Source organism: Carettochelys insculpta, chromosome 14 (assembly GCF_033958435.1).
Source record: "Carettochelys insculpta isolate YL-2023 chromosome 14, ASM3395843v1, whole genome shotgun sequence".
Lineage (NCBI taxonomy): Eukaryota > Metazoa > Chordata > Testudines > Carettochelyidae > Carettochelys > Carettochelys insculpta.
This window is the reverse complement of record NC_134150.1, coordinates 15565598-15579003: the sequence shown is the minus strand read 5'-3', so window position 1 is coordinate 15579003 and position 13406 is coordinate 15565598. Positions and strand designations below refer to the sequence as shown.

The 13406-nt window shown below is 42.9% G+C and overlaps 1 protein-coding gene across 5 annotated transcripts in view; it reads left to right on the top strand.

Moving 5' to 3' along the window:
* Positions 1-13406, top strand: part of CYLD (CYLD lysine 63 deubiquitinase) — a 63523-nt gene that overhangs the window by 24802 nt on the left and 25315 nt on the right. For all 5 annotated transcript variants that reach the window (XM_075008881.1, XM_075008878.1, XM_075008875.1 and 2 more), the window contains 6 exons: positions 1868-2250; positions 5138-5303; positions 8483-8624; positions 9050-9172; positions 10740-10831; positions 12278-12344. In XM_075008881.1, coding sequence (XP_074864982.1) covers positions 1868-2250; positions 5138-5303; positions 8483-8624; positions 9050-9172; positions 10740-10831; positions 12278-12344 — 973 coding nt within the window. The remainder of the gene's footprint in view (positions 1-1867; positions 2251-5137; positions 5304-8482; positions 8625-9049; positions 9173-10739; positions 10832-12277; positions 12345-13406) is intronic.

Here is a 13406-nt window from a genome sequence, read left to right as displayed (position 1 = left end):
CTTAGCCATCTAGACCTGCTGTCTCAGTACCACGGTAGGCTTTTACAGCCCAACCTTGTGTTCATTCACATCTGAGAGTGGATGCTATATAGCTGAACCCAGAAGCATAGACTTATTTGGAGGTCCCTCATGTCCACAGCCTATCTTGGACTCCCTGTGGCATCTAAGGAACCAGGACCTGTAACACACTTTCACTAGAGTGCATCTTGCATCTCATTCTGCCTTTCACCCTGTGATCCAGGGCCAGATGGTAAGTTCCTGTGACATGTCTAGATTCTTGAGCATCCTCAAAACTCTTCCTGCTGATCTGGACCCCTGTCCCATAGTGAGATCTTAGCTTGGCTCTCTCCAGGCTCACAGGCCTGCCCTGTGAGCCACTGGGATCCTGCTCCCTCTCCCACCTGTCAAGGAGTGTCACATTCCTGGTGGCAGTGACAGCAGAGAGAGAATTCTCTGAGATTAAGGTCTTGACCTCAGAGCTGTCATACATGGTCTTCTGTAAAGACAAGGACTGGCTATGACCCCCTCCCATCCTTCCTGTCAAAAGTGGTGTCTACCTTCCATGTGAACTAGGACATCATCCTCCTGCTGTTCTGTCCCAAACTGCACAAAAGCACTGAAAAGGTGGTTTCATGTGGTGGATGTCAAAAGGGCCTTTTACATAGAATGTACCAAGCCTTTCTATAAATCAACTCAACTCTTCAGTATGACATTGGATGGTATGAAAGACATTCTAGTCTCCTTGCAGAGGATTTCCAACTGGATCACCGCTTTCATAAGGACCTGGTAAAAGCTGGTAGGGGTTCCACCACTGCTCATCATTAGAGGCCTTTTTGCCAGAGCTTAGGCATTCTTCAGGAGCCTGGGTTTGGCAGAACTGCGTTGCAAGCTATGTGTTCATGAACTCCTACTCTATGGATACTGTTTCCTGATATGGAAGGACATGAGCAAGCACTCGAAGAAGAAAAGACCATTACCTTTTTCTGTAATTGGTATTCTTCAGGATGTGTTGCTTATGTCCATTCCACAACTCATCCTCCTTCCTCACTCTGTTTCCAGTGGGGCAGGTACGAAGGGACATATCTCCCCCCCCACCCAACACCATGAGCAGGAGGGACAAGAGGCCATCCAAGTGCAGGCAGGGTCAGAGTCCCTGGGTGTGCAGGCGCAGCAGGGATCCAACCCCCTGTACTTACCAGCAGCAGTGCGGAAAGCAGAGCAATGTTGCCCCAGCTCACTCTGCTCTTCTGGCATATCACTTTGGGGAGGGGCAGGATCTCCCCTGCACTCGCCACTGAGAAGTGAAGTGATGTGACTAGGGGAGCAGAATGGGTTGAGGCTGCATTGCTCTACTACTTCCGCCACTGCTGGTGAGTGGGGGAGGGTCAAACCACCAGCCCCCCCATTCCCCTGAGCTTCATCGGTTGAGGGAAAGAGGTGGGCAGGGTATGGGGAAAGGGCAGGTCCTGAGGCAGAAAGACTTTGGCTTTGTTATTTCCCAGACTCGGGACGTGTGTGTATATGGCTGGTGGCCCCACATGTCACCCTTCACCAGTCACCCCTGCTTTCAGCAAGCAGGAAGTGAAGGTGGGAGGAGCTGGTGGCACCTCTTATACCTCACTATGTGGGCACCACTCCAGGGGCACCACAGCCTGTCTCCTATGGATATTGCTGTGAGAAACCTTTGAATACCAGTGCACGTGGTAAGTGCATGCCCCATATGGAATGAACATGAGCAGAGCAATACATGTCTAGTAACACCAGTAACAAAAGAATGTAATAGTGACTTTTTTTTTAACCTCCAAAGCTTCTCTTTGGGAAGTGAGAATGAGCTACTTAATTTGTTCTTTGTTTCTTTTTTTAACAGTTGCTGAAGATCCTGCAAAATCACTTAGTGACTCAGCTTCTGGGTTTGGTCATTCTTCACCACCACTGCAGCCACCCTCAACAAACTCTTTATCTAATGAAAATAGATTTCACTCTCTACCCTTTAGCCTGACAAAAATGTCAAATACTAATGGTACTGCTATTGGACATAGTCCCCTCTCTCTGTCAGTTCAGTCAGTTAACGGAGATATGAATGCTGCTGCCACCCAGGAGAGTCCATCAACAGTGGCTCCTGTCAATAACTTGCATGGTCTTGAGGCAGGTTCACTGGCTGAAGTTAAAGAGAATCCTCCTTTCTATGGAGTAATCCGCTGGATTGGTCAACCACCAGGAGTAAACGAAGTATTGGCTGGATTGGAACTGGTAAATAATACAAACTACACAATTTTACTGTTTATAGTTCTTTTGGTTTTCTACCTTGCAATTTAAGTAATAGTTCTCTACCTGAGGGCCTGAGCTTATGTACTTTAATAGGGTTACCATGTATAAAAAAAGAGGACACTCCTGAGATAAAGTGTATCTGTATCAGGACCTACCAATTCAAATGTATTAATGTGTTACAGCAAATATAGTACATTAATGTAACATGAGTTGGCAGATACACTGCTCCTCAGGGTTCTCCCTTTTTAGAAAGGTCAAATATGGTAACCCTAACTTAACCAGTAGGGTCCTGGCTGAGATATATAGTGTCATACGGGCTGAGAGAAGAATAGTCTTTTCTAGTCACAATTTAATCATTTATAACTCCACAAAAGCTTTGTTTCATCATCAAGTTATGACACTGTTAGGGCCTCTTCTATACTACAGATACAACTGTTGTAGTTTGCTCAGTTGACAATCACTGGCGTTCCTTTAGTTAGACACTTCACTGTAGAAGGGCTTTGACTTTCCTTTATTTCTGAATTTTTTTTATATAAGCTACTGTAGCAGAACTTCTGAATGACTGGACATCCATCATTTTCTCTTTAAAAAGGCAGGGAGCACAGCCTCCGTAAAATATTGTCTGTAATAGTCTTCAAAATGTGAAGGCTGTTACTGGGGGGTGACCGTATTTCCCTGTGCTAAATATGGGATGGGGATGCGGTGGCGTGATTCCCTGGCTGCAGCTGCCAAGCAAGTGCAGCTCCATGGCTGCCCCCTGCCACAGGGCACCAGAATGGAGCTCTTACCCCACGGGGGAGCTCTCCAGTTGCAGGGGTGGTTGCCCTCTGGAAGGAGGGGGGAGTTCACTGGGTGTCCCATGCTTCTGGGCTCCAGCAATGGGGCTCTTCTTCTCCCCCTGCCCCGCCCCATGGGAGACCTCCCCGGCTGCCCCACTTCTCTGGGTGCCGCCCCACTGGGGACCTCTCTGACTGCTCTATGCCTGCAGGCACCAGCAATGTGGGTACAGACCCACTGGAGACTTTCCCAGCTGCCCCATGGCTCTGCGTGTTGGCAATGGGACTGCCACCCTGCAGAAGAGCCCTGTAGCTGCCCTGTGCTTTGGGATGCTGGCAACAGTGCTGCCACCTCACGGGAGAGCTCTCTACTTGTGGAAGCTGCTGCCCCCAGGGGGTGGGGAGGACAGCAGCACAGGAGGCTGTCCTGTGGTGGGAATTGGACTACCTCCCCGCAGTGGTCTCCCTGGATGCAGGGGCAGCTAACCCACAGAGGAGCTGCCCAGCATGGCTGGGGCACCAGGTCCCCCTTAAAATCTTTTGACTATACAGGACAATTAGCTTTTTTGTTTAAGGCGGGCCGCCTGACTAAATACAGAACTCTCCTGGTTAAAATGGGATTTATGTTCACCCTATTATTAGCAGAATGTGGTGTCACTGTAGCTTCCACAGTAGCTAATAGTTACATGCCGTGACTTCAACTTAGCAGCAGATTTAAGCCATACTTGCAGGAAGAGCAGAAACTTGAAGTACTGGGGAGCAAAACAGTGCCTTTTCAAATATTTTTCTTGGGGATAGGTGAGAGAGAGGAGGAATGGAGAGAGGGGAGACTGGTATACCCTCCTACCCCAGAATAGCCAGTAGCCTGGAAGTTAATGTATTTGCCTGGAATATGGGAGACCCAGGAGCAAATCTCAAACTGGGTATTTAGGGGTGATCTCCCTCTGACTCCTGTTGGAGCTGCTCTGTTTCATACAAAATTCCATGGCTCAGAAAAAGCTGACTTTACAGCTGAATAATTGATTAGGCCATTCCTTGGGATGTGGGAGCCCAGGTTCCATTCCGAGTCTTTCGTGCCCTATTTCCCTGTCCCAAGAAATCCTCCCTCACAAAAGTTTGGGGGGGAAAAGATTTTTTTTTTTCTCTTTTTAGTTCTGATAAATCTACTTTTTCATTGACGAACCATTTTGCTGGAAAAATCCCAACCAATTCTACTTATGAGGCAAATTACATAAATTTTAAAGAAATCCAATTTCAGAAAAATTACAACATTAAAAGATTTTTTGTGACTTCGATTTCCTTATGGTGGTCATAGATCTGGTTGTGACTGCAGCAACTAAACTTTTTTGTGCTTGCAATATGATGCCTCTTAATAAATTTTCTATTGAATTTTACACAGGTGTACATTAAAATCATGGCTATACATGCACATGTTTTCCCTAACTGAGAAAAGAGGCGTTTTGAGTTGTCGCCAGAACCAACCCCCCTCACTGCTGCTGGTGGCTTTGTCCTTCATATTATATATTCAGTCACAGATGATCTGCAGGCTGTATTTTGAGTCCATGGGCTAAACTTGGCCATTGGGTTTGTACATAGTGAAGTTCTGCAATAGGTCTAACATCTGTTTAATATGTATTTAATACTTTTGACAGCCCCCTTGAAGTAGCTATATTCAGTTTTTTTTTCCCCTGTTATCATTATCCGGCAAGCTTTCATATTGTGTTATCCTTTGTTTGTTTATGTTTACAGAGGCTGCACTGTGATATTTTCCACACCAAAAAATTACCAAAAGATTACCAAAGACTGTCAAAGAATACCAAAAACTTAACTAATTGTAAGGATGGTGAAGGGCATAGAGAAATGGCTCTGCTGCTCTTACCACTAAACTAAAAATGAATCCCTCGTGAGCAGAAGCCATCTATACCAACTTGTACCCTAAATCAATCTTGCATAACAGAGTGGAAAACTCAAAGCTGTCTTTATCATAGACTTAAATAACCAGAATCCTAATAATGGGGAGTTCTTGAGTAGTAGCTCTGCGTGCCTTTTTTCCATTAAAAAAATGTGGTAAACCACTTGTGTTTCATTTTCAGGAAGATGAATGCGCAGGCTGTACAGATGGAACATTTAAAGGAACTAGATATTTCACCTGTGCCCCAAAGAAGGCTCTCTTTGTTAAACTGAAGAGCTGCAGGCCAGACTCTAGGTTTGCATCACTGCAACCTGTTTCCAACCAGATTGAACGCTGCAACTCTCTAGGTATTGAATAGGTCCTTCTAAATTATTTACTAATGTGAAAGTAACATCTTTTCTGGGTTTGGATCTTCATGCTGTAGAGCCTTTTAGAAATAGGAAGCTTTTAAAAGGCTGAACACACATTTGCTCAGTCTGGTTACTCAATGTAAGAGTCTGGTTAGTGAGAGTACTTTGCACAGAATGCAATTTTTAACATCTGTGAATTTTCTGTCAGTGGTTTCAGAACATTTTCTTGCTTTACCGATACTTTAAAGCCACAGTGTCCAGTACGCGCTCCATTCACCACAAGTGGCAAACAGGACACTGCTGTATGGCGAGCCACACACATGGAGAAGCCTCTGCCTGCTCTACGCATGTGCTCATGCTTGGGTGGGACAAGTGTATAGCAGCTGAGGTGGCTCCTCCTGCAGTTGCTTCCCTGGTGTGGGTCCTGCGGCTCCATCTTGAAGCTGCGCAGGTGCTTAGGCCGTGGTGCGGCCCTGATGTGGACTCTGTGGCCCTGATAGCAGTGGCCTAGTGCAGCTCCTGCTGCCCTGGCCTGTTGGCCTACAGCTGCTGTCTCAGCACAGCTCCAGTGGCAGCGGCTCCGGTGAGTCGCTGGAATATACAGTTAGAGTGGGGGATGGGGAGTGGCTGGGGGACCCGGTGTCTGGGGGAGTGTGAGGGCATTGTTAGAGTGAGGGGGCAGGGGCTGGGCTGCCTGGCTCTGGGGGAGGCGATGGGCATTGTTAGAGTGGGTGGCGAGAGGGCTGTGGTTAATATGGAAGGGGGACAACCACAGGTGTGGCAATCCTTCAGTTACTAATTGTATGCCACTGCTTTAAAAAGCTGAAGCAGTCTTGTATATTATATGACCGGGATCAGTGTGAAAATTGTGAAATGAACTAGAAATTGAGGGTTTCAATTACTCTTGGCATTTCTTGCTTTACTGATGGCAGCAGCAATCTAGCTAAGAGAATTTTATAGAAATTCAGAGTGTAGAGGGGATGTTCAGAGGGGACTGGACTAGACATAGCCCAGTCCTCCATGCTGAGGCAGGATATTCTAACAGTTGTCCAATCTGCGGATGGGCAAAATATGGCCTGTGGGCAGGACCTGGCCTTCCCAGTCTTTTTATCTGGCCTGATGAGCTGATTACTGGAGCCACCTGTCAGTGTGTGTTCAGGTGCCCCTTCCCCTACCTTAATCCAAGAATCTCCAAGATCCTCTTGCTAGCTGTGCAGAGGAAAGAGAGTGGAGAGTGATGAACTCAGGATGTCCCCTTGCCCCTGTATCCTCTTTCTGAAGAGCAGGGGTCAGAGTGAGGGGCACAATGGAGGCTCCAGTCTGAAGTATGGTGAGTAACTGAGGTGCGTTAAGAGGCAGTAAGAGAGCAGGACAGCTTTTCCTGTCTTAAAGAGACCATGCATGATATCTCATAGAAACTTACCCAGCATCAACCAACGCCTACACACTCTGTCACACAGCCACACATCTAGGCTGTGGCCACACTTGGCCAAAAGTTCGAAATCGCCATGCAAATGGCCATTTTGAAGATTACTAATGAGGCACTGAATTGACTATTCAGCACCTCATTAACATTAGGACACTTCTGGCCATGGTGGTTTTAAAGCGCCACTTTCAAACACTCACGGCTTGGTGCGGTTGCACGGGGGTCCTTTTCGAAAGGACTCCGTGCATTTCGAAATCCCCTTATTCCTGTCAGCCGAGCCGTGCGTGCTAACGTTAATGAGGTGCCGAATGGTCATTTCGGTGCCTCATTAGTAATAATTGAAATGGCCATTTCAAAATTTTGGCCAAGTGTGGCCACAGCCCTAGTGTTTGCCTCACACCCCTTATTATCACTCTCTGTAGGTGTCCTCCCCACCCCTTCTAGAGACTTGGAGCTGGCCTCTGATACCTTTCCAAAATTCATGAGTGGCCTTCCTGGAAAATTTTATTGCCTGTCCTGGTCTAATCTGTCTTTAAAAACCTCCATTGGTTGGGATTCCATAACCTCCCTTGGAAGTCTGTACGCTGCTTACCTGTTTTTATAGGTAGAATGTTTTTCTTCACCTCCTTTGGTTCAGATTAAGCCATTTGCAATTCCAACAATAGAATGATCACCATTCAGATAACGTAAGCCAGCTCCTTTTCTCCTTCAATGGAGTTCATTTTGAGGGGGAGGAGGAAAATCGCCATATAAATCATTCATATATACTAAAAGGGAAAGTGTTACCTGTTTATGTGATGGAGGTATATTTTCTGGATGCAAAATAGTATCAGCTGATTCAGACCATCTTATTGATGTGGTGCTAGATGTGTTTTGGCAAAGAGAAATCAAGTTTCTAAACATTCATGCTTTTAAAGATGGCTTAAATTGAACCTAAAATATAGGGAGAAATTTGTTTATGCATAGTCAGTAATACTCTGTGCCCATGTAATGGGACCAACCCAAGGCTGTGGCACACTTGCCCCTTCCTTTTGGAAGGGCCATGTTAATGAGGCAGTTTGGAAGAGGCTAATGAGGCACTGACAAAAATATGCAGCCATTGTGATTTGAAAGTGCTGTTTTTGGAACACATGCTGCCCTCGTAAACCGAGGGTCTTTTGAAAGGACCCCACTGACTTTGAAAGCCCCTTCTTCCTAGAACCAAATAGGAAGAAGGGGCTTTCAAAGTCGGGAGGTCCTTTCCAAAGGCCCCCCATCCACACAGGCAGTGTGTGTTCTGAAAGTGGCACTTTTGAATCACCTGGTGCTGCCATTATGCTAATGAGGTGCTGCATACTCATGTCACCACCTCATTAATATCTTCTAAATTGCCTCATTAACATTCCCCTTCCAAAAAGAGGGGGCAATTGTGGCCGCGGCCCATGTGTGGTAATGTGGACCATCAATCGGGCTTTAAAGACTTGTCCACGATCTGCTACAGAATGTGTCAGCCACTGAGAGAAAATAGTACAGTAAACGACATGCTCCTTTCTTCCCAGACCTGAAGACAAGCTCTGTGTAGCTCAAAAGCTTGTACCTTTCATCCAACAAATTGGTCCAATAAAATTACCTACCAGGTAATTTCTTTTCCAGTAAAGGGAAAGAATGATTTCAAAGCAATCAGTATGATGTCTACAAAGCTCTTGTGGGGAAATCTTGATTGAGGTGAAATTTTGGGGCTTTTAAGTGACTTTTAAAAAAATATTTTCAGCCTTTGGTGGGTACTTAAGTGAAGTGGTAGAAGAAAACACTCCTCCAAAAACAGAAAAAGAAGGTTTAGAGACGATGATTGGAAAGAAGAAAGGCATCCAGGGTCATTACAATTCCTGTTACTTAGACTCCACTTTATTCTGGTAAGTTTTTTAATTTTATATAGCTGAATCCAAATATGTGGGTGACAGGGAGAATTGTTACAAGTGTAATAGAGTAACTGAGTACTAATTTGGATTGTATGTTTTGCTTTATTGCTGTGCAACTAATAGTGACACATTATCCATGTAATGCCTAATGTGGCATAATGTTATTTTTAATTGAATGGAACCCACCAGGACCAGAATGGCTCCTGAGGGCACATGGTGGTGTTCGCTGATCAGGTTAAATAACTTCCTAATGTGAAATGTTTAATATGACTGGTATCCAGTCATTACTCTGGTCTTCTACCTTTTGTCATCTTTGGTGTGGGCTAACTTCTTCTGTTCTTCCTTGGTTTATCCTGAGACTCTCTTTTTTACGTTCCTCAGCACTTCGTAGAATTAAAATATATTTTTTCCTCTTTCAGCCTGTTTTCTTTTAGCTCTGTTTTGGACACTGTTTTACTTAGACCTAAAGAAAAGAATGATGTAGAATATTATAGTGAAACTCAAGAGCTGCTGAGGACAGAGATTGTAAACCCTCTGCGTATGTAAGTAAACACATTGAAAACATGATACCACAACTGGCCATTGAGTCTCCAGTCTAATAAAAATTTCATAAATAGCTAGCCAGCTGTTCAATGCTATGTCATGAGAATGAAAAGTTCCCTCATGATGACTGCTATTGTAAAGTGGGTGGGTGGGCAGGGGCAAATAGTTCTAGTAACTTTTAATCAAATTGGTGTAACTGCAGCGGATGTTACCAGAAGGTTAGAAGGTACGGTCGTATCAGCATATCTGTTTCCTAGAATTGGAAATAAATGTCTCTAGCTGTAGATAAACCATTTGTATTGGCACAACGTAAGTGGGAGTAATCATCAGAGGTCTCTTAGATAGGCTTGAGTACTTAGAACAACCAAACATTTTAATACTTCAACTGTTGTGCTTCAGTTTCTGTTCTCTTTAGGTTTGCATAATTCAGACTCATTCTGCTCTTTATTACTAGCAGTCACAATGGCTTTTAAAAATTTAAAGAAACTTCTGCTTTGTCTCTTTTATATCGCACACAGAAATCACTTAGCAAATAATATTAAAAGTAATCCAAAGGTAATATTGAGTAGAGATGAGAAGTTTGAGGCTCATAGAGCAAAGGAAATGTTACAGTAATATACATGTAGCAGTATGCAGTGGGAATCATAAATTATTCATCTTTAAATCAAGAAAAGACCACAAAGGTCTATGAAATTACAATTCATTTGTAATGATTGTTCTAAAGCTACACTTTGGTTTTATTGTTAATTGCTTATTTTTAAGGGGTTCAGCTTTTTTCTTTGAGGAAAAATATGCTGTATTTTGGTTCTCTTAGAAGTGAAGATGTGACCCCACCTGGTATAATTTGTGATTTTTGTGACTGCAGTTTGGATTGCAAAATCTTTCCCCAGAAAAGTCTAAAATGATTGCTGAGGTGGACAATTGAAAGTGTTTTCATTTTTGTTTTTGATTCCCTCTACCCACAACATTGCAAGGTTTTTCTCGCTACAGCTTCCCACAGTAGAGAAGACACATCTGCTCTCTGATTCACAAAACTTCATCTGCCTTCGTGTGTCAAATAGTTGTGTTGTGTTTTTTAATTATTCGGGAAGAAATGAAATCCTGTTAAGTGGAACAATTTTTGCAATTCTGTATACTCTTCATAAAAATCAGTGTCAAACTGAATATTGTAGGATAGTTGTCAATTTAGCTTGTACTATTCTAAAACTGAAACGTGTGTGCATTTAATATTCAAATAATTAATACAGGAAGGATTAGGTTAATGTTTAGTAAAGCTTTATGATTTTACTTGAAGTAGTTGCAGAAATGTTAATGTCCCTCAGAATTCAGCAGTGCTCTGTCATGGAAAACTTAGGCCATGACAAAGAACTTGGATCCAGTGTACTGCAGAATGCGAGAGGCGTTTAGGGATATGGAAGAAATGCCAGATACTGGTAAAAGAATCAGGCAAGAAAAATAGTTTTGGGCAAATAATCTGTATTCTAGACTGAAGTTGTTAAATCTGTGTTTTACCAACCTGATGAAAAGCTTTAGCTAATAGCTTTTTAAACCAATTTTTCAATGTAGTTATGGATATGTGTGTGCCACAAAAATAATGAAACTGAGGAAAATACTTGAAAAAGTTGAAGCTGCATCAGGATTCACTTCTGAGGAAAAAGGTAAATGTAGAGTTTATGCTTCTAGATGAGAAGTAGTTGCTGTAAGAAGGGTCAGAAATAACATACATTGATTACTTGTAAAGGTATACAAATACGATCCTGTAGCACCCATTACTATAGAATCAAAGCTTTTGATTTGGAACAGGGCTTAAAATAGATCTCCCACTAGACACTGGTAAATGAGGATGCTTAAACTAGCAATTTCTGTAGAATCTAAGCTTTTTTTTTAATTTTTTTTTTGTTGTTCTTTGTGGTTATAAAAGGGGAACTTCCCTTTGTACCCACCAGAGAAAGTCCACGGCAGATTTGAAGGGGAGAGGAGTAGCAAAAAACAGACCAGGAGCAAGAGAGGATAAAAGAATGTTGTTTAGGAAGGCTAGCACCTTCCCCCTGGAATGACCTTCTGAAGGCCCATTCACAATGCCCTGACCTTTGTACGTTTAGGTCTTTCTTGAAGACTCCCCTATGTTGTGATGCTAATGTGGAAAGTGGCTGACTATCACTTACAGGTTTTAGAAGTAATTAGGTATAAAATGTATTTTTTAAATGAAAACCATACCCAATATTCTATTACCATGATGTGACCAGTCACTAGTTACCTACTCCAATAATCTCCCTCCCTTTCTGTTTGGGAAAGTAGCATATGCTTCCCAGGTGCTCTTAGAAACAAATTTAATAAGCCGTTTGGTTAAAAGGGAGAAGAACCTGCCACACCCCCCCCCACTCCTTTTTGATCCTAAGATTGGCTTAGCGGGGTGTGTGTGTGTGTGTGTGTTTTGGTTTTTTGTTAATTTTTTTTTTCCCCCTTCTTCCTTCCTCTCCTCAATATTCAATTGGCGGCTGTGACCCTTCAACAAAGTAAAAATGAAGGTTACCACTGTAGGTACTATTTGCATCAATTAGCAGAGAAAGCCAAATTAGTCTGTATTTTCAAAAACAGCAAGAAGTCCTGTGGTACCTTATAGACTAACAGATATTTTGGAACGTAAACTTTTGTGGGCAAAGATGTATCTGACGAATCGGGTCTTTGCCCATGAAAGCTTATGCTCCAAAATATCTGTCAGACAGATATTTGTAATTACTTTTCTGTTTCCTTTGGCAGCGGCGCCGGTGGCAGCCTTTTATTCTCAGGATAAAATTTTCACAGCACTAAATGTTTCCCTTTGCAGTAGGCTATCTTTGATATTCAGTTATTAAGCTTTATCCAGAATTTAGCCTTCACCTGTTTATGCATTTTTTGAAGCTGAGAAGATAAAGTTTAGGATTTTGTGCTCCCAAATGTGGCAGCTGATAAGTTGACATAACTATTATGCTACTAAAATTGGAAAGCACCTTCAAAGACTTTTGTTTCAATTAGAATACAGCTTCCTAATTTCAATTTAAAAAATGGTCTTGGAGATTTGTATGTGTTTTTAATATGCTCATATGACTTTCATTTTTGCCCAGATCCAGAAGAATTCTTGAACATTTTATTTCATCATATTTTAAGAGTAGAGCCACTGTTAAAAATAAGGTAAAATGTACTTTTAAATAAGCAGTAAAAGTGTATGTGTTGACCTCTCATAACCAAATTTATCCCAGTAATGATGGTAGTACCGGTGCAGGAGCTGAAGGACAGGGCTTCCGCCCTCAGCTGGTCCAAATTATGCCCCTTGCTAACCATTGCCTCAAGTCTCATTGTGGTATCAGCAAAGCATGTTACTGCTTTGACTGTGTCTACTGCTGCATCTGGCTTCCTCCTTTAAAGTCCTTTTTGTGTTGATGCTTTTGCTTCCCTGGCAATGGTGCAAAGGTGTCCTGCAAAGGTATCCAACATTGCATATGTGAGCCTTAGGTGCCTGACTTCTATGGCTCCATCTTACCATTATAGCTGACCCAGAGAGCATTTCTGAATCTAGTCCTTTGTGTATAGCCATTTACTTTTAGAACAACTTTATGAAGCAATCTTAAGCAGTAGAATCTGATGTAAAATATTTTGCCTCTTCAAGAAAAATGTAATGGTTTGCTTTGGATGAGGCATAAAGATGTTTTAATTTTTCATGAAGTCCTTATGTAAAGTAATTCTTTGTAATGTTGTTCGGTCTCACTCTCACCCATACAAGTTATTCTTTTTAAGGTAGGAGGAGAGAACTCTCCAAATCAACTCATAGAGTTTTGTTTATTCTTTGAGAGGATGTTGGGGGTTTAGTCACTTCTGCCTCCTCTCCCACATACAGTTGACAGATTTAGCTTCCTAAATCTTCCTTCCTTTGGGCATGCAGTTACATGGAGGGCCTGCTGCTTCCATGCTGTTGTTTAGCCCTTGCCTTTCAGTGGCTCCTTGAAATATATCCCTGGCAATAAGGAGACAAGAGATTTCCAAAGGCTTCTTTCCATGGGACACTCTCTCCCCATGTGGTTTGCAGTAAACTTCCCTTAGTTGCCCTGCAGATTTGGAGTTGAGTTTATTGAGGACAGCTCCTAGCTCTTGCCTTTGGAGCTTTTTTTAGAGAAGCTTTAGTAAGTTGTGGGAAGCATGGTGTAGAGCTGGCACACCTTCTGCTTTCCTCCTCTTTCTACCCTGGGCCAGATTCAT